The 20,997-nt window shown below is 38.2% G+C and overlaps 1 protein-coding gene across 3 annotated transcripts in view; it reads right to left on the bottom strand.

Annotated features, from left to right (window-relative positions):
* Positions 1 to 2,673: 2,673 nt before the first annotated feature.
* RGS20 (regulator of G protein signaling 20) overlaps positions 2,674 to 20,997 on the bottom strand; it is a 38,707-nt gene continuing 20,383 nt past the window's right edge. For all 3 annotated transcript variants that reach the window (XM_069854086.1, XM_069854088.1, XM_069854089.1), the window contains 4 exons: positions 9,381 to 9,529; positions 5,231 to 5,317; positions 4,250 to 4,484; positions 2,674 to 3,034 (listed from right to left, as the gene is read on the bottom strand). In XM_069854086.1, coding sequence (XP_069710187.1) covers positions 2,846 to 3,034; positions 4,250 to 4,484; positions 5,231 to 5,317; positions 9,381 to 9,529 — 660 coding nt within the window. In that variant the 3' untranslated portion in view covers positions 2,674 to 2,845. The remainder of the gene's footprint in view (positions 3,035 to 4,249; positions 4,485 to 5,230; positions 5,318 to 9,380; positions 9,530 to 20,997) is intronic.

Genomic DNA, 20,997 nt, shown 5'->3' with positions numbered 1-20,997 from the left:
CCTCCCAGAAGTCCAGATAGATAACATCCATAGCTCTTCTGTTGTCCACTGATATAGTTACTCCACCAGAGAAGGCCACTAGGTTGGTCAGGCAAGACTTGCCCTTGGTGAAGCCATGCTGGCTGTCTCTGTTCACCTCCCTGTCTTCCATGTGCCTTAGCATAGCTTCAAGGAGTATCTGTTCCATGATCTTCCCAGGCATGGAAGTGGTGCTGACAGATCAGTAGTTCCCCAAGGTCCTCATTTCTACCCTTTTTACAAATGGGTGCAATTTTTCCCTTTATCTAGTCACCAGAGACTTCACTCAACTGCCATTTTTGTTTGAAGTTCAGGTTGTTTGTGAGGGTTTTTTTGAGAGATACTCATAGTATCTAGGGACAAGCATTCTCCCATTGGTGTTGGATGTAAGCGTAAATCTAAACCATATGAAAATTTCTTAAGATTTTTCAGGAAAGATGTGCATTGCAACTGTCAGCAAATTGTAATGCAGAGAACTTTAATTGCTTAGAAGTTATTATTTTCTTCTTTTAATCATCTAATGTGAACCGTAAAACTGCCCAAACCAATATAGTTTTCTTTCCCCTCTGATTATATTGCATCTTTTTCTTTCCTTTTCTTGCAGAATAATAAAATATATTGTTTGATATAAAGTCCCACTCTTCAGTCTGTCTTCCAGCTCTTAATGAGGTATCTTTGCAGGAAAGAGAGAGAACTTAAAAGAAATAAAATCCTCCATTTCATGAAATGACACACTTTGAACTTTTTTTTGATGTATGTGTCTGAAATTTCCTGCAAGCTGATTTTGCCCTAGTTAAACTTTGTCAGCTTAAGAGTTTTAGAGCAGTCTTACCTGCCCTGATTAAAACAAGTGCAGCATTGTCGGTCTCACTGCAGCTCATAAACGCTGCCTTACCGATACGTCTAATTTGCTTTGTTGAAGTTACTCCTTTCTCCTTGTTTTGTAATACTTTAAGTAATCTGAGATTGCATTGATAGTGCTTTGGATATGTTTCCTACAAATTCAGCTGAGATAACAAGTGTCAGTACCTTCAGTTGTGGCAATTGAACCATGTCTTAAATAATGGTGTATAAAAGTGCTTCCTCCTAGTCATCCAGTGTTGTGCTACAGATGGCAAAAGAACTTTGTTTTACTGTCTCTCAAGCTTTTTAGTTTACTTTTTTGTGCTGGCATATTGAGTAGTGCTTTGGTTTTGGGAGGAGACGATGGTATCTGGTGTATAGTTATTGTTGTTAACTTAGCGTATATTGGGTCTTCTCCTGTGGTGCTGTGTAATGAAAGTCTTGTCATTATTTGTTTTAATAATGCGAATGCAGTAAAGGGTGAAGATGCCTCCTGCTGAGTGCATTGAGGAAAGACTTAAATTGATCTCCTAAATTCTGTCTTGCTATTTCTCTTTCCTATTTTCAGAGACAGACCCATTTTATGCTTTTCTGTAGTGCCAGAATTAGGCAAAGAGTAGGGTTTAGAAAGGCTACAGTAAATGTAACTGAACTGTACTTGGCTGGTACCCCTTCTAAGGGTATTTTTTTTCCCCTGTCCCTCGTATGTCCTGTTCCTACTTAAGTGTGTCATTTGATTCATTTAAATGTGCAGGAAAAAATAAAATTTAATCTAATTCCACAATGAACTCCAAAGTTTAATTGGTGGAATTGTAGCGAATTTTCCGATTTAAAGTAAAGAAGCTATTCTAATAACAGATCTATGAATAGATTATGCGGATTCAATTTACTTTCTTCCGAGTACTTCCTGTGATTACTGATTTTGAGGTATGATCATAAATGAAGTGTAATGTTTCGAGGATACTGTAAATGAGGGTGGTTTATTAGCAGATAGAGCTGTTGCTTTTCTTTCCAACAGTCTGATATAGTGCTATATCAGAACAGAATAGATCCAGCTTCCCCTTTTTGTCAGTTCAATGTATAAGTATCTATAGTAGAAACCTTAAAAGATCTGCAAGGTAACAGGAGAATTTAGTATGTACAAAACCAAGATGTTTGATGCTGCAATCCTTTTGGGAGTGAATACTGAAATGTTTTTCTACCTAGCAAGGGAAAAGAAGAACATGTGAGAATTCTTGTGCTTTATTTCAGAATTCAAATGCCCAGACTCTTCTTCCTCTTAAGTAAATGATTTATAAACATCAACAATATGAACTTAAAAATGCTTTCAGCAGACTCTAGTAGTAAAATAACAATTCTTCAACAAAAAGTTTTTATAGGCAGCATTATTTCAACCATTAGCTTTCGTAAACTTGAGATTGCCATACTGATTTCCATTAGCGCACCATACACACATTAAATATACCAAGACAAGTGGAGTGTACTTGTGCCAGATACAGTTCAGACAATACGTGAAACTTGGTTTAATGTAACTCAGATATTGACAGTACTGTTTCCACTTTGGTCACAGTGCAAATGGAGTAACTGGTTTGGTTTTCCAGAAAATTCTAACACTCCACTTAAAAATAAAATTCTGGTTTTGTGCTCAGTTGGCATTTGTACCTCAGACATACGCTGTAACAGATTTGCATCTGAGTTGCGTGCTGTGTTTGAAAAAAATACTGCATTTTTTGAACAACAACAATATTTTCTCTTCATTCTCTTCATTCTCTTCATTCTCTTTTGCAAAGTAACACTGAATTTGATCAGAAACTGTAGTTAGCTGATTGTATCAGAGCCTTGTGTGGGTTTGAATTATTCAGTCTGTAGTAAAACTTGCCTGAGTTATTTTCAGGTAAATATCTGATCGATTCTAAATTCCCTGTGAATTGGTGTAGCCCAGAGTTCCATTTGTTTTAAAATAAATAACATTTAAGAAAAAATCTTATGCTTCAATGGATTTTTCAGATAAGGACCGAAGCAAATCCTTATAAATAGCAGAGTTCATAAACCGTGGGTAGGAGTCTCTGTGCATTAAGGTATAAATTTGAAGCTGTGCGTCATCAAAGGTATGTTGTGAGGGTTCCAGCATATTTCGGTTAATAACTTCTCTTACTCTGGAGTCCAGACTGACCTGCATATTAAAATAAAGTCACATAATTAATAGTGGTGCATAGTACATCTGGGTTTTTAGGTTCACTTTATTGGCTTGAAAAAGCAGTCGGCTTTAACCATTTCAGCTGATGTCCTTCAACAATGTAAAAACTACTAAAAATATACTTTGGCAAAAATGATTGTTGAAATTTAGAAGTAGTAATCTCTTGAGTATGGATAGAGAAATTTTCTCACTGAGGTGACCTTACTTTGAAGAAGGCTTCCTGCAATCCCTTTATGACTGAAACCTGAGAGAATGGTGGACTATTTCCAGACCAACTTCCTGCTCTGTAGTAGCAAGGATTTGTAATTTTTTGTGACGGTTCATTTCCTTGGGAGTTTGTGCTGTTGTAAAGAGACTGAATTTGAAGTAAGCACTATGACGCAGATGGAAAATGTAACCTGGGAAGCTGTTGCTTAATCAAATTCCTGTTAAAAAGCAGGGTGAATTGATGTGAACCACAGGTATGGCTATATAATGATTTCATACAAGTAATGTAATTTTATTTCTCCAAGGCTCTAGTTCCTGCAAAACTATATCAGTATAGATAGAATAGACTGACTAAACAGTACTTTTATAAGTACATAAGTATAGCTTGCACTGCAAGCAATTAAGTTTGAATTTTGCAAGGATATTGGAAGGTTTAAAATTCCAGCCTGCTTGGCAGGATAATACCCAAACTGAACTGAGGTGTCTGAAACGTGACATATTTGCTAACAGCCAAGTGACAAAGAGCTTTGAAAATTTTCAGGAAGTTAGTGTGTCTCTTCCATGCCATATTTTGTCAGCTGCTCTTTGGGCAATTTGTGCTTTGCAAATAACACTTTATTTGTGGTTACTATGCTTTTGGAGAGAAGCACACACACCCTTTCTAGTGCAAAGAAAAAAGAAATAGGTTTGTCCAACAAATTTTAAGTTTAGCATGGATGAAACAGTCATCTGTGTATTTGTGCCTCAATTCAACACTTCACATCAGCATGGCGGGTAGTGTAGGAAGAGCTTTCTTACAGCCAGTGAAAGTTGTTTTGACCATCTCACCTCAACGACGGGTCTGCCTTTTCCCCTCAAATCGCTACTTGATGACAGTGAAATGTGGGGAAAAAATGTTCACCCTGAGTGGTGATGTAGCTTTACTCACATTAGAACTAACTATGCAAAGCAGCATCGAAGAATGTATTGGGGAAAGTAATATACCTCTTTCGGAGAAAGGATAGAAATATAATCTTCATAAATTAGTCTTGCTTTTTCTTCAATGACACTTTTGTTGGATTCTTGTTTTAGTTCCTCACAGGCCATCCAGAAAAGCATGTTCTCCTCACTGAATTCTGTTCGTAGGAATTCACGAAATGCATTTCTGCCAGCTGGAGTAAGCATCAACTTGTCAAATGATTGAGCCCAGGCATTTACTTCTTCAAGAGTAGGAGCAGGGCTTGAAGAGGAGGGAGCGGACAAGAAGAGAGAAATAAATGATTGTTACTCAAGCTGTTTGTAGCTGGCAGGAGGCATCTGCCATCACAATGGAAAAAAATGACAAGTTTTATGGGGTCTCTTAATTCTTCACTAGAACTATCAAAGTGCAAACTCTAGTAAGCATATTCGTAAGAAGCTTTTTGAAAGTGTGCTTATCAAAAGCTCAGATGCAGATGATTGCCTGCACTTTCATGCAGAAATTGCAGTGCACTCCTCAAAGTAGTTGCAACAAAGAAGTCTCTCTGCTACAGCTAAGCATTTTTTCTATACATAATAGTCCTTGTAGAAAATTGAGTGAAAACATGTAGAAAGAAACAATGATCCCAATGAAACCCCATAAAAAGCACCCTCCTGTTTAGTACAGTTTTACAGGTGCTTCTACCTGTTTGAACAGTTCTGAAGAGACAGTTGACTGACTTTTGGGAGGATCTGAGGTCCCCTTTGTATTTATTCTATGTTCTATAATGCTGGTTTTGAGCTGCCATGTTATGAAAGTGGGGATGTGGTTACATGCTACATATAAACAAGGTAAAAAAAAAAAATAGATGAGACCCTTGGTTCTTTAGGAGATAAGAGACAGGTGACTGCAAATTCAGCATAAATGACAGATAATGAAAGTTAATTGTGTATTTCAGGTAATTCACTTTTAAATTTAGTATGGTTTGTTTCATTTTAGCTTGACAGAACACGTAGTAAAGACCATACCTTTCCTCACAGTTTGGAATACTCTCTGCTTGGAGTTCATGAGATGTCCTCCTTGCTCTCTCTTCGTCTTGATTTCTAACAGTAAGACTGCAAGATAGCAAACAAAATTTTACTCAACTGTATAAAGAAAAAGACTGAACGTACACCAGATGTTTTTCCTTCCATATTAAAAAAAAAAAATCAGCTAAAAGGACAGAAGTTAACACTAGCTGCATAACCCATAGTTATACTCTAACACTAGTTTTACAGTTGTATAAACTTGGAAAACTTTAGTGTAGCTGAATGCTGTTCAGTAATCCATCACATAGACTTTCTGTATGGGGATCACAGATTCATAGAATAGCTTAAGTTGGCAGGGACACAGAGATTGCAGAGTGCAACTCTTCTATACATGCGCACACAGGTGTATATATACACATATATATGTATACAGAAATACCCTTTATCACATACCAAACCTGTTCTCCATTGATTCTTACTACGGTGTATGCTCGATGCAGTGTTTTTACTGAAGTTAGATGTGATGCACCGGTTTTACGTGAGTTAAGTTTCAGGGTGGTTTGGTTTTGTTTTTTTTTCCCCTCCTTGGCTATTTTTCATATCCATAGGCCATGATGGAGGCCAAGACTGGCTTAGAATAGTGATACCATGTTACAGGAAAACCAAAGTTCAGAAGATGGAGCACAAGTTTTAAGCAAGCTCAACACTTCTGTGAGTGGTGTTGGAGGTGTAAGAATCTTTCAGAATTCAGATGAAGATACAGCCAGATTGTGTTTGCAACTTTAAGTGCTAGTATATATTTCAAAATGTGAAGCCTGCAGCAAAAAGAGCAGCTATATCATTGCTGAGTGTTTTGAGTATGTTTGACTGGAGAGGAGTATTAGCTTATTTGTAGATTAAAGAAAAAATGTTTGCTGCCAATTACTAGTGATTACTGAGAGAGAGAGTTTTTCATGACCTCTGAAGGGTAGCTGTCAGTTCCTGCTGCTTTTATTAAATGTTAATTTGAATAACTTTTTTTAAAACTAGTTTTTAAAAATTCCTTTTATAGTTACAGATGATTCTTTTAAGACTGAATTTGAAAATACACATTTTCTTTTAGGGAACGGGAATACATTTCAGTTCACACGCTACCATAGTTTAGTGAGAAATGCATTTGCACACACACACACGCATAGATTATACAATCTGTGAAGCTGCTTAAAATTTGTCAAGAAGAAAAGATCCTGGTGAATTATAACACATAAGTTATATGAAGCAATCCTCCAGCTGAAGTAAAGCAAGACAGTTGTTACAACTTCTAGGAAAATATTCAACACAATTTCTTAATTTCTATCTTATCTTTCTTTAATGCTGATGTTCTAAGTTTTGTTGCCTAAATTCTTAATCTATCACTAGCAAGACTTTTTGTTAAATGAGTTGATTTTTCTTTCCTTTCTTCCTTCTAACCTCATGTCTTTGTCTTATTTGCAGCCTTGCTATTTACTGGTTATCTCCATCTGTTGCTCTTCCAAGCATTAGTCTGTAATCTGCAGAGACCTGCTTGGAGGATGGAGGACTGAAACAGTTTGAGGTTGGCAACAGAGAATAAAGATGATTTTCTCTTTCCCAAGACAGTCCATGAATTGAAGAAGTAGGGAAGCTTTCCTGTTGCTGAGCTGGAGAGCAGTTACTGCAAATACTTTTTTCTGCACCGTCTGAACCATATGTTCGAACCAATGAGATGTTTCAATTCATCTTTTTAGAAAACAAATAGTTGAGTAGTTAATGATCTCTGTTCTTTTGGGGTGTTTAAGTGTCAATCCTTTACCATGCATTTTTAGCAGTGATTTTGGCCTTTATTTTTATATGAAAAGTGATGTATTATGTATTCCTCACACAGAAAAGAAGTGATGTGATTGCCACAGTTATTTTTGGTTTGAAAGGAACAAACAGATCTAACAGAAAGAATTACAGTCTTCATAGGATAATGCACAAAAGGGGGAAAGACAGAAGAAATAACAAAAAATTCCTTAAGAGAGCATGAAATGCCTCAGAAAATGACTTGCAGGCAGGCTCTTTCCTTAGAAACATACAGGTAGAAAAAAGAGACTAGTGCAATACTGTGTCTCCTCAGGATCTGGAAGAGTAACAGACTGAAGGCTTGAATTTCTCCTGTAGGAATGAACACAGGCCCTGAGCATCCAGCTGAGAGGCTCATTTCACCATTTCTTCATTCTAAATCTACTATTAAGTGTATGCTGAATGTTGGATGTTCAGCATCTCAGCTGCATGACTCATGTAGACTGTTATTTTTATTCCTATTCATAATTTTTCTGTTCAAAGTATTTGAGCTATTTTGAGGAAAGGCTCTATGAATAGGGAATATAAATAGCCTAATTACAGTTTGTTTTGCATTTCTTGCTACTAGAAAACAATTGTTCTCAAAAATAAATCAGAAATTATTTTAAATCTAAAACAAGTGTCTCTGTTTTGGAGCCTGTACTGGTTTCCCAGATAATTCTGAAATGCAAATAGGAATTTTAAGCATTGTGAAATCTGGGTACTCTCACAAACCCTATTGACTAAGTTGGTTGCTTTGAATTGTTTGAATAGTGAGGTGCACAGAAAATAGGCATCCTGAAAAATACCAGGTAGAATGGCAAAAAAGCACCCTATCAAGAACTTTAAAGATAAAATGCAGATTTTATGTAGTTTAACTTAGATATGCCTTATTTTTTCCCTTTTAAGGAAAGACACATTTGTGTAATATGCAGCTTTAAACTGAGCCTTTTGTGATTGCACTGGACAACCGTTCAGGTGACACTGGAATTTGTATGGCACGCTTGAGCACAGGTGCCATTCTGCAAGGTAGCAAACTCTGATCTTGTACTGGCATGCTAATTAATGTATCTTTAAATTCTACCTTAATTTACCTTTAAGCACCTGTTGAAAAGCTTGGTAGAGTCAAAATACTTGGCATATTGCAAAAAAACCCTCTAAGCAGCCTGTTGTGCTTACAAAGTATTCATTACTTGCATTAGGGAGGGCAGAATTGGTTGTCTTCTGATGAGCTGAGTAGCAATACCAAAGGAATAATCAGCCTGTTCTTGCCTTGCCTTCTGATGGGATTCTCTAAAGTGTTTGCTACCAGCTGCTGCTGGAAAAAAAATAATTGTGGAATAGGTTCCTAGCTTGGGCTGTAAGGTTATTTATGACTTCTTCCCTTCAGCTCAGTGCCCTGTTTGCTCACTTTAGAGCATTTCTGTGGTGGATAGCGCATTTATAAGAAGCCCTCTGCTTGCTGTCAGTGTTTTGGTTGAACTCCTATGGCTGTTTAAGATGGTTTTCTTTCTATCAGTGCAAGCTCTTGTCTCATCCATTAATTAACACTTTGCCCCAAACTGATACAGGGCTTTTGAGAATTGGAAGCTTTACTTCAATTTTGGATGAAATCACTTGGTTCTGGAAGGGCTGGTAAGAGAGAGGTAAACGCATCTTAATTTAAGGAGACAAGTGATTACTTTTCCTCTTCTGCTTTGCTTCCCTGATAAATTTTCCTCCTTAACACCTCGTAATGGGAGTAGTTCTGCTTAACTCATCTTTAGCAAATACCCACAAGGTTTAAAGTCTCTGATGCTAAGGTTGACTTCATGAGCTGCAGGTGCCATGAGTTGGCAACACTAATTAATAACAACAGATCCAGTTGCCTTCAAACAAAAGAACAGTGCTGGGTACCTGACCTACAAATTCTTTCTCCTTCTAATTCCATTTAAAATGTTGTGCTGCTTGTTAAGTCCCAGTCCTAAATCTAAAGCTGTGACATTATTCTGGTATTGCTTGCAGTTTTTTAGTGGAAACCCAGGTGAAGCTCAAGGCCGAGTAGAACCAGCCCTGCACAAAACAGATCTTCCATTGCACAATATTGACAACAAAAGTACAACAGGGATGCTGTACTGAGATTTTTTTTTTTAAATCTGTTATTTCAATGGCAAGAAAACAAAAAAAGTAAACTGCAGTAGAAGGTTGTATCTAGTACTAGAGCACCTCTCTTAGTCCCAGATTTGCTGAATTACCCAGGTGGTTTGCTTGGCTATGTTGTCCTACCCACTGGTTATTGCCTCCCTCCCCTGCTTTCCTGTTCCCCAAAAGCTTGAATGAGAGGGGTTACCATGAGCAGCTGCAACAACAGCACCAACAAAAGCAGCAAGCATTGGACCCTCGATTTCCTGTGCTGTGCTGAGCCTGTGCAGCACCTGGGGTCTCCTGGGTCGTAGACATCTGCCGTTTGCGCATCTCCGTCCGCTCTGATCCCATGGGCTGCAGGACAGCAAGAGAAGGAGGAAATGAGAAACACTTTGTTTTATTTGTTTCTTTTCTTTCCCTTAGAAGTCTTACTAAGAAGTGCTGAAGGCCACAGCTCCAAAGGATCTGAAAACCTAAATGCTTGGTTCTTCTCCACAGAAGCTCTTTGAATCCTTTGGAAAATTCACTCATTTTATTTAAGTGCTGTGATGGAAGGCAAGTGGCTAATGAATTCCACACATACAAAGACAGCAGTGATAGAGAGAGCAGAAGGTGGAAGTGAGGGTTCTCAGAGAGCTGCAGCTCTTAGGACACTGGCATATAAGCCTGAGAGTTGAAGAGGGTTTCCTGAGGTTTTGACCTCAAGGTCAGTCCTAAAGAAAATGTTACAGAATTGAGGTAGTTGGAGCGTCTTCTTTTCTTTCTCTTGATTAGCACAGGCTTAGTGATATTGGAGTGAGACACCTGAGGTCTCTTGAAAATCTGGCTTTTGCTGAGTATTGAGGTTATCTTAAAACTGCTGGTTGCCCTCTAGTAAAAGGCAAGGACCAACACTTATCTGTCTAAGTCTGACTGCCGTAAGTTTCTTAAGTGTTTTTCTCTCAAAAAGGAATCAAGTGCTGCTTTGAAGATTAAGAATTGTGGAAAAAACACATGACTGTGTGGCATTAAGACTTAACACACAGGCCTTTGGTCACCTCCCCCAGCTGAGGAAATCATGAAACACTTTTTTGGTGGAAGCACTGGTTGTAGTTTTTGCATTGGTCTCAAACCTTTTTGGAGCCAGAATTCTGCAGCTCGTGCAGAGGAATGGTGTTAGTAAAATTACAAGTGCCCTTGAAATCCATGTCCCTTTCTGATCTCTCTATGAACTTCAGACTTGCTTTACAGGACTCTGTGATGCTCTCCTTATTATGCTGAGGGTTGTGTCGTATTTAAGTGACCCATGTCTTTTACAGATAAAATGACAGCTTGTACAAAGATGAGTATGTCTTTCTTAATTTTAATTATATTAGATTTTTGGATACATAACTAGTCATCCTCCAATGTCATGAGATCCCTTTGTGTGTAGTTTTTTTCAGATTGTTAAACCTTTTGAGGCCATGACAATTGTAGGGTAATTAAAATTAGCTGCTACAAGTTTGAGTTTTTTGTTTCAAGTCTGATATTACATTATCAACAACAAAATCTTATCAGCTGAATACTGGAGGGTTAAAAGTCACCTTCCTTTCTAAAATGTTTAGCCAAGTTTGGAAATACTATTGTTGTAGCTTGGGAGAGAATGCACAGACATTGTCAAGGACTTGACAGAAGTGTCAGGAGAAGAAAGGAGATCATTTTAGTAGAGTGCAGCATTAAATTGTGCTAGATTTTTTTTTTCTGCTGAATTTGTTTCTCTCCTATAGAGCTTAATAGTTTTTGGTTTTGTGAGAACCACCCACTCTCCCAAGAGCACGACATGCCGAGCATAAGATACACCTGTTTTGCAGGAGGAATAAAATACAAGAACAATACAGATATTTATGATAACCCGTTTTGTAACTCGGTAGACCTAATCTGACAAGCAATACCTAAGCGGCAGGAAACAGAGAACTGGAAAAAGAATATAGTTTCCAAAGACCCCACAAACTTTCTTGTTTCCAAATGTGGAAGTATAAATGTGAAAGAATAAATGTGAAATGTAGAATACATTTGTAGATTCAGATTTCCTTCCTTCAGAGTTTGGGATTCACAGGAATAGAACAAAGCGCTAAGTATTATTTTCCTTGCAGATACCTATGCCTTTTAAAATAAAGCACCTTCATATTTCAATTAAAAAGTGACAGCATATAAAGTGCTATTGGAAGGATAATATATCTAGCAATATTTAAGGTTGTTTTGGCAGTAAACTACTATTGATTAGAAAAGTGTAACTTGGATTCACATGTGTGGTTTATATAGCCTAATCCATCCACTCTTACTGTTGAAATGTTTTATGTGGATAGTTCACACATTCATATATCTAATCCATGTTACAGTTGAACTGACAGTGATCTGAGTAGAAAGGCTAGTTCCTATTTGCTATTTTCCAAGGACAAAGGTAAAGGACAGAACAAGTGAAGAATACACTCCTCCTCCCCACCTCATCCCACTGAGGCTTAATTCAAGACATCTTTCTGGATCCAGTTTTACCATTTCAGGTTGTTCTTCATATTTGTTATTTGACATCTTTAATGAAAGGGAAGTTTATATAAGCAGCTGTATAGTAAAAACTGCCCAGCAGCACCGAGTCTTTGTTTTCACTTCTGAATCATACACTTTACTTAGGAGTTTTCTGGTACTATAGTTTTCTTATGCACGTTCATCATTGCATCATTTCTCACAGTTTATAGAAAATGAAGGACTGAGCAACGCAAAAATTCAAGAAAATTTTTTTCAGATTAAAGGATGCATTTTCATTTTTATTTGGCAGATGTGGACCAACTCAAATAAGCATGTAGGTTTTGGTCATTTATGTGATTTTTTTAAAAGGTATTTTTAGCAGATAAAGCATGCTTTTGTGATAGCAGAGTTGTATTAGAGTAATTGGAAATAAAAGAAAGAGGACTGGAATTTATCTGTTAGCATAAAGAAAGCCCAAGCTTTTGAATTACAGAGCTGTTTAGTGATTATTTCCTGTGGCAGTTGACAGTCATCTTGGGCATTGAATAGAGGTTTGGAGTGGATCATAAACTAATTAAGATGTGACTTTCTGTGGTGTATTAGAAGGAGTACTTTGGTAAAATACAGGAAGTAATTTACTCCTCTGTGCAAGAACTATGGGTATCACATTCCAAGAAAGATAAAGCATTTATCGAAACATCTAAAAAGATGTTTAGAAAGCATGACTAATGCAGAAAAATTGTGTTGTTAATCTAGAAAGAGGAACTGAGGAGCATATTGCTTTTGTGATCATTAGAAGGTTATAGTGTTTTATTGTTCTCTCTTTCGGAGATAAATAATGAATTAGCTGGTGCTAAATAAAATCTAGGCTCAATTTTATAGAACAGCAAGATGTAGAGGGCTGAGCAGTTGTGCAGATTATTACAAAGCTGTAGAAACTCCTTGGGCACAGACAGTATTAAGAGCCATAAGACAAAAACATAGCAGGCTAGCCCAGGTTCACAGAACAAGCAATGCGTAAGTGATCCATCCCAGCACCGTTTTCCTAACTTCATTCTTCCCTGCTTTCTAGATCGCTTTGCTGTTTTTTAAAAAGGGTATATATATTTGTTTAACAAAAGGTAAATCAGGGAGACACAAACTGTGCAATTTTGCAGCTGTACATGGTGATACAGGAAGTTTACCATGAGCTCCCTACTTACTGCTTTTGCTCTCCCATAAACTTCTCTTCGGCTGGAATAGAGGCAAGGGCACAGACAGAGAGTTTGTGCAAGTCATCTAAGGATTCACTTTCAAAGAAAATTATCTTAAAGTACTAAGGCTATCCAAGTATGACTGTACACACCGAAGTATAATGATCTTGGAGGCTGTATGGAGAAAAAACATCACAGAGATGAAGCAAGTTGCCTGAGCTCATGCGGTGAGATAATAAGAGAGCCACTAATGGGACACAAAAATGAAAAGCCTTGTTTTATGTCTGTAGTTGTTTTTCTGCTACCTCTAGTATATCCATAATTTCACTACAAAAGGTCATCAAAGTTCTCCATCACAGAATGGACAATAGATTTATCAACAACTCCAGAGATTATTATTTGTAGGAATTTACAAAATTCCTAGTTTCTTTACAGTACAAGCCACATTAGCAACAATTTAAACAACTGCTTGACTGACTTGTGGATCTGTGGGAATGGAGCCAGCTATTTTTTCTCCTGCAGTAGACTTTGGGGTACTCAGAGCAAAAAGGGAGATTTTTTTTCAGACCTCACAATAATAAAAGCCGCCTGTTCATATAATATTATGGTTGTTAATTTCAGACATCAGATATTCTGACTGGGTCATGCAGTAGGTGTAAAACCAATCAGAAAATCTGTGCCTGTGTTCTTTGCACCAATGATAAGACTAACAGCATGTATTAGTTGTGGAATTATTCACCTGTGGATCTTATGGGTATAGATAGTACCAGTGATTGCTGACCTCTTTGAGTTTGTTATCCCACAGCATTAGGCCAAAAAGCCTTAACCAGATGTTATCAAGAACAGTGGAAGCATGACTGCTAATTTGTAAGAGGGCTTTTTTAGTTTCTAGACTGGTATTGTGGGTGATCAGGTTGTTTTAATGATGAAAAATCTGAATCATCAACAGCATTGTGAGCTAATAACTTACCTGAAAGTTGTTAAAGGGAATGATATCTGTTGATGCTCATGTTTAGCTAAATATTTTTCTTACCCTATCCTAGCTGAGAATACACTTGGCAGACCTACAGGTGGTGAAGTAGGGAAGCAGGTTAAGTGGCACATGGGTATTGTTCCCCCACCAGCTGCTGCATTTTGTAAATAGTATATAGGAGGTGGCCTTACCTAGTCCCCACACCTGACTATGATGCTTAAATAATGATCACTGTTCTCTTAAACCAGTACTATGATGTTGTGGAGAAATGCATGTACAGAGCTGGGCAGGGAAAACATTAGTTGTAGCAATCAGTTGAAAGATGGTGGAGTTCAAGGAGCCTTGACAGTTGAAGTGCGTATAGAAGCAAGTGCATTCAGGGGTGAGGGATAGTCCAGAGCTATTATTTGGCTGTAGAACAAAGGGTGCATTCCTGAGGAAAAGTGTACATCCATCCTCCTACAGCTGGCACTGCCAGGTAGATCACTTAAATCTGTCAAGAGACTCAGTCAGTATCGCATTGAAGTGGGCAAGAACCTGTGACTGAACTGGCCAGATTTCTCATAGAGAAATTCTATAATGCAGTTAGAAATAAATTAATAAACTAGGTGCATCTTGTGAAAACATCTGTGCAAATGTTCTTCCACCAGCTAAAATATTCTGTTCCTTATTAGCAGGTGTACGCTTTGAAAATAGCAATCGGTAAATACAGCTTCTTGTCACACCATCCTCCCAGGACAGTCACTTATTTGGTCAGCTGACACTCTGAAGTAAAAATAAGATAGACGTGTTCTTTCTCAGGTTTTCAGTTTCCATGGCACGCAATTAGTATTTGGTTTTAAATGGATGTTTCACTGGCCACTAAGTATTTTCTGTTTTATTTCCCTCGACAATCAAGTATATCCATCAACAAAGAGGATGTTTTCCTTGGAACATCAAGATCTCATGTGATTAGAGAAAATTCCATCCTAGTTTTTATATGTTCAGTTTTGAAGTATTAATACTGATTACACATAGTGTGCGTCAGATTTTCAGCTGCTAAAAAACTACATTGCCAGTGCAGACAAGGGGATTTATGCCAGCTGAGGATCTGATCTGGTACTTGTATTATATTAATGCTGCAGAGAAAAGTGACTTCTTATTTTGAGTTGGATTTAATACCAGGTGGTGCTAAGCAGAGGTGTTATGAATTGTCTGAAATGCCTTTCTTCAAAATTTGTATAAATGTTTTGTTTAAAAATCCTTCCTGAATGCATTAACACAGATGGATACAAACAGTGAGAGTTTTAGCTTATCACTGAAAGTTACTTTTTCCATCTTACTAAGAAAATGCAGAGGGTGAGTATGTGTCAGTGCACATAAACTACTGTTCTCTGTTTCTGCTCAGACTGAAGTTTTGTATTTCTTCTTTGAGAGAACACTTACTGTTTTGACTACAAATTGAATTTAGAGATGGACATTTTTATTTTTTCCAAGGTAGTTTAAGTATATTTAGATTTTTAGATATATTTAAATAGTTAAAGATTCACACCTATGAGATGCAGTTCTCCTATTCTCATTAAGGTCTTTGCAAGTTTAGGAAGACCAACATCTCACCGGTTAAAGCTGAAATTACTGCTTTGTTTGGGGGGTTGGTTGTCTTTTTTAAGTCACATAAGTAGTGACTTAGAAAAAGCTCTGGTGCTTTCCCCCTTTAAGATTATTGTCTTTAAGACAAGGTTATATTGTTTCTTCAAGGTAAGAAAGACAGGTCCAGGAGGAGTCAAAACAGATGGATTCATCAACCTAGTTTGTGACGTATTTATTCCCTAATACACCCAGATTTCAAAAATGTCAGATGCTCCTTGGTCTCTTGTTCTTGTTTAATTCCCTACTACCTTAAAGCAACCTAATGTGTTACAAAAGATCTGTACCCTAAAATTTGCCTCACTGAGGAAGAAAAGGCCAATCAAAAATGGCTTTTTTTCCCAGCCAGATTATCTCCTTCAAACCAAAATAGAAATGTCAGTGCTCTAAACTACCTGTGCCTCCTTTATCTACTCAGATTTCCAGGCCTCTCAGGAAGCGCTTTGAGAATGAACAAATTGTGTGAGAACCCTCTGTGCTGGATGCTCTCGGTGCTTTTAAGAACTGGGATTGGCCTTCTCTGTCCCCACCCTCTGGAGCAGATATGTGCCTTGTTTGAAAATGTCTTTGAGATGAAAACAGAGGATTTAAAAATTGGAGATGGGCTGCTATCTTGTACATATTTTTTAAAGAATCCAAAAGTACTTTTAGACTACTGATGGAATGAGATGAGATGCTTTTAACCAAAGGACTTTAACCTCTACCATCTCCAGTATCATTTAACCCCAGCCTAGGTACAGTTTTAGCCATTTGCTGGATATAACATGAAATGTATCTCTATGTCCAATTGTATCACTTTGCCAAAAGTAATGACACCACTATCAAAGACATCTATGTCTCCTTAGTGAGGATTTGGGTAGCCATAATTGAATAGAAAAAATACGACTTTCTGGTTCATATGGGTAGAGAAGGACTAATGGGTGCTATGCTTCTGCTGGTTCATGGGTACTCAATTGGATCCGATTTTGCTAAAATCAAGTCACTGTGGGGAATCACACCCTTGAATGGGACAGTCAGTTTCCAGATAGCAACAGGAGTTTCTGTAGTGGGGTTCCTTGCAGTGGTGGGGTTGGCTGGACCAGACAAGGCTCTCTGAATCACGCTTTGCTGCGCAGTTCTTGTGTCCAGTTGGCCCATGTTCCTTGGGACCAGTCCAGCACACGCATGATCCATCCCTAGTGATTATCTTGAACTACATACAGAACATCTCCTGACTACCTAAATAGTGTACAAAAAAGACGTCCTACATGATTATTTCTGCATCTGCAGGAGGTTTCTTCTGACTACTTTCAAGTGACTGGCTACTTAACGAGTCTCCTTTGACTACCTGCAGTCTATGTAGATTTGGATCAATTTTGCAGCCTTGGAGTTTCTGGAAGGGCCTTATTCTCCACTCCAGGTGTTAATCAGCATATTGAAACATAAAGAAACTTGTCTATGCACAGTGGGTCCTGCATGGAGGAATCCACAGAACTGTCCAAATCCCACATGGAGAACACCAATTAAGTCAAATAACTTAATCAAGAAAGGGGAGTGGGAGTTCAGATGATCAACTTGTCTCTGATCTGTTTCAGGTCTGTTCTCTCTGTCTCACTGTTCCAGGTCAATTTAATGTAGCATCTATGCAGATGCCTATCATAGAATCATCAGGTTGGAAGAGACCCACCGGATCATCGAGTCTAACCATTCCTATCTAACACTAAACCGTGCCCCTAAGCACCTCGATGAGGAGTTTCTGGATCTCCCAGGGAGACAGAGGTCTTTCTCTATAAAATGATAACAACAAATTTAGTCCTTTGTAAAAATGTCCCTAAAAAGCAATGAACCAAAAATAGAGGAAAGATAATGGCACATGGTCTTCTTTCTTATCCAGCTAGACACCATATATGATTCATATAAAAGTACATGCTCCTACTACTGAATGCTAATAAGTAATTATAAAAAAAAAAAAGTCCAGGAATTTAAGCAAGCATCTGAAAAGTTACTAGCAACAATAGTGGAAAAACTGCTGTATGCCTTAGAAGTAATGTTGAGGTACCAGAATAAGTAAGTCTGTTATACCTTTCCCACTCCCGGGTGTGCCTACCTAACATTCAGATGATGTGGCATTTCCGTATGTAACCTTATGAATGCAAAGAAGTATGAAGGTCAGGAGTGAAAATTATTTCCCTGGTTAAAAGCACCTCGGATGATACTTGGCTTAGGTGTAACATTTATAGTATTTGCTAATATCTGAGTAGAAAGGTGAGTTACCAAGAAAGTAGCCTTCCCAAAGGAGGAATATTTAAAATCTAAGCCACAAATGTCAAATTTAAAACCAAAATAAAACCCCAACGAAATTAAAAGGGGAAAAAAAGCAACAACACAAGAACACATAGAAAGGAAGATCATAAACAAAGCTTTTAGATTTTTATCCTTATTTTATGCTAAAACGCAATGGCGTTTCCTTAGCTCAAAGTGAAAAAATTCTATTAGTTAAACATAATGAGTTCTCCTTGTCCACATTACAATTATGCAGGTGTGCAAGCATTAACTTGCGCTCAGGTCCAGTTTGGATTGCCACAGCAGGACGCTTTCACAGTAACCATGCAGCCTGTGAAGCCCTGTGCTACAACCCTAGCCGACAGCCAGTTGGAATGAGTGCACAGATGTGGTTCATCATAGTCCAGTTATTTTTCAGTAAATACTTTAGGATTGATCCAAGCTCCATTTAGGCAATGAAAACCACCTGTTTTCAGCAAGCTTTAGGTGAGGTTAGGTGACTTGCAGTTGCTGCTGTCCCTTCAGATCCCCCCACCAGTGAGCTGGAAAAAAAGAGATTCTGTCCTTATCTTCTACTGTCATAAGAGGCTTGTAATGGGTTGAGCTCCAAGTAAATCTCTAAATCTATATTTTATTAATTTAGAAATACTTTGGGCTCCAACATACTCCCACTGAAGGCTGCTGCAGTTTATTGTCAACTGAAATATGAACAGGAAGCTTGATTCTCGTGCTTCTTCCTCTTCATTGACAAATTTGACACACGGGTTTAATGCATCAAGCAGTGTACTATTTTAGATAGAGAAGAATTGTAATACATGTTAATGAACTCACCCACACATATCCACGTGCTTTAGGCATAGATATCGGATTGCCCACTTGGTGAGTTAAGACCAACAGCTCTTTGTAGTTTTTCTATTATTGGAGATCTGGCTTCTTGTGGTAAGGTAACTGAAATAGTACGAATGCAAGAAAGCAGATAGCAGAGAGGAGACTGACAGCCCCACAGAATAAAGCACCTTCTTATGTCATTGCTGCACCCCAGCCTGTTAAAGGCTTAAGTGGATAAAATTGCAATAGAAAGTAGTATCTTTCTATGAGTTTAAATAACAATCCCGGGATGCTTTTATCTAAAATGTCCAGAAATTGAGTGCCTTTACCTGCTCTATTTAATTTATTTCTCCAGAGAAGCAGGCAGCTCGGAGGACCTGGGTTCATCTACTCAGATTAAAGCATTGCTTTACATTTCAAAAGGAATGGCTGAAAATGTATCACACCCACACAGTAACAGGTAATGGCGCCTTGCTCATGTCACCTGTAACTGAGGTATTTTTCTACCAAGGACTCAGATGTCTTCTGCTCCTTTTTCTTTGCTATTCAGTGGTCTACATTTAGCTGCCAGATCAGCCTGCTGTCCAAAAAAAAAAACAAACCAAAACGACCCAAACTTCCTGCGCTGAAGTATTTTTCTGAGTAAAATCTTTCTTGTTAAGAAACGTAGTTACTTAGGGTTTCAGTAGAATTTTTTGTGAGGTTTTCTTAGAGGGATGCCCTATATGTCCTCTAATAGTATTTTAAAGTATTTCTTTACTTTGGATTTTATCACAGACTTCACAATGTTACTCCAACTTCACTAACAATACTGCAACTCTAACTATCAGGTCTCTGTCATTATTTCTCCTGCAATACAGAAAAGACACAAGAGAATTTTTTACCAGTTGCACAGAAAAAACAATAAATGCAACCTGTCATTCCAGTACAGCTGTTTATCTGGGTGCTATGAGAGTGGAACAGTATGAATGCAAGTATGGATAAAACTTCATCCCATGCTGAGTCTTTTTATAAATCAGGTCATTGCAAGCTGCAATGTGAAGTTCTCCTCTGCACACCGTTGGCATCCCTTGCCTTGTCTTCTGTGGCAGCTGGAGCCGGCATCACTGGATGTATGTTAGTTCACGCTGGCTCATCAGCTGTCTCAGATGCAAAACCAAACAATATAAACACCAGGCTCCTCCAATGTTGGGAATTCTACCACTGCTTCAGCCTTGCTTTGGTTTGCTTTAATGTCAGAGTAAGTACTTGCTTCTAGTTATATTTATGCAGCTTGCTTTAAAAAAAAAAAAGTAAAAAAAAAATCATTCAGCCTAATATTTTACAAACCTCTTTACTATGCAAACAGTGAAACCGGCACACGTAGCAGATTGCTCTGCTCACTCCCATCATCTCCTACTGAGTGCTTGGTTGCATCGTGCTTAATTATGAATGGTCTCCAAAAAGCCCATTTTACTGTACTATGAAGTGACTCATATCACACAGAAGCTCTGACAACTCGCACTGGGTATTGGAGTCACATGGTGCTGTATTAGTCGGTGACTCATTTCATATTGTACTCGGTGCTGAGATCTGACTCATATTGAACTGTGCGAGGAGCTGACTGACATTGTACTGGTCTGAAAGCTGGTTTGAATCGGGATGACTCACCCTGGAGTGCATTAAATAGTGATTCACATACCGTTTCCTATTGATTCCAATTGCTGCGATTCACTTCAGATCGTACTACGCTGGCATCTGGCTGCTCTGGCAGGGTAGGCGCTGTGGTAGCTGCCCTCTGCCTTGCAAGCTCGGCTGCAGCACCAAAGGGAGCAGTGTCAGCCACAAGGAGTATTACCAAAGTCAACTTGAAGGCAAAGAAAGGTCAGAATTTGACTTAGCACGTTGTCATTTTGGGCATGACACCCTCCGGACCTCTTTGCTTCACCTGGCTATGACAGATTTTGAAACACGCCTATAAACAGAAAGCTAAGAGTCATGAACCTCTAGCTAAGAATAGTCTGTTGCTTCTGTATGCCAGGAGATCTCTGCAGTATTTCCAAGACCTTCCTTGGAAAAATTTTTCTTAGTGATGAAAAGATGGGATAAACGTTTACCAGTGACTAAGTGCTGGTAGTTGCCAAGGCTTCAGGTTCATCAACTTGTGACATGCAAACCTTATACTCCGAAAACTCCTTCCTGGTACTTTAAGCTGAGCCCTCAAGCATCACTACTACTCACTCAGAAAAACTGTGCACGGTTCTTTTCAAGGGATAAAGAGGTGTGTTAGAGCTGAGACAATGCTTCCATCATTGACTATTTGGTACATAGGACATGAAAAAGGGAAATAAAGTAACTGTTCTCTCATCTCAGAGCATTTCATAAAACTCAGTGCTAGTTTTGCATTCAGTTTGCTTGAATGTGCCCTCACTTTAGAAAGATGCTCCTAATGTTACACGATGCTCCTAATTTTAACCCGA

Source organism: Phaenicophaeus curvirostris, chromosome 3 (assembly GCF_032191515.1).
Source record: "Phaenicophaeus curvirostris isolate KB17595 chromosome 3, BPBGC_Pcur_1.0, whole genome shotgun sequence".
In the NCBI taxonomy this organism is placed as follows: Eukaryota; Metazoa; Chordata; class Aves; order Cuculiformes; family Cuculidae; genus Phaenicophaeus; species Phaenicophaeus curvirostris.
Note: the sequence above shows the minus strand (reverse complement) of the source record. Positions and strands in the feature narration are given on the sequence as shown.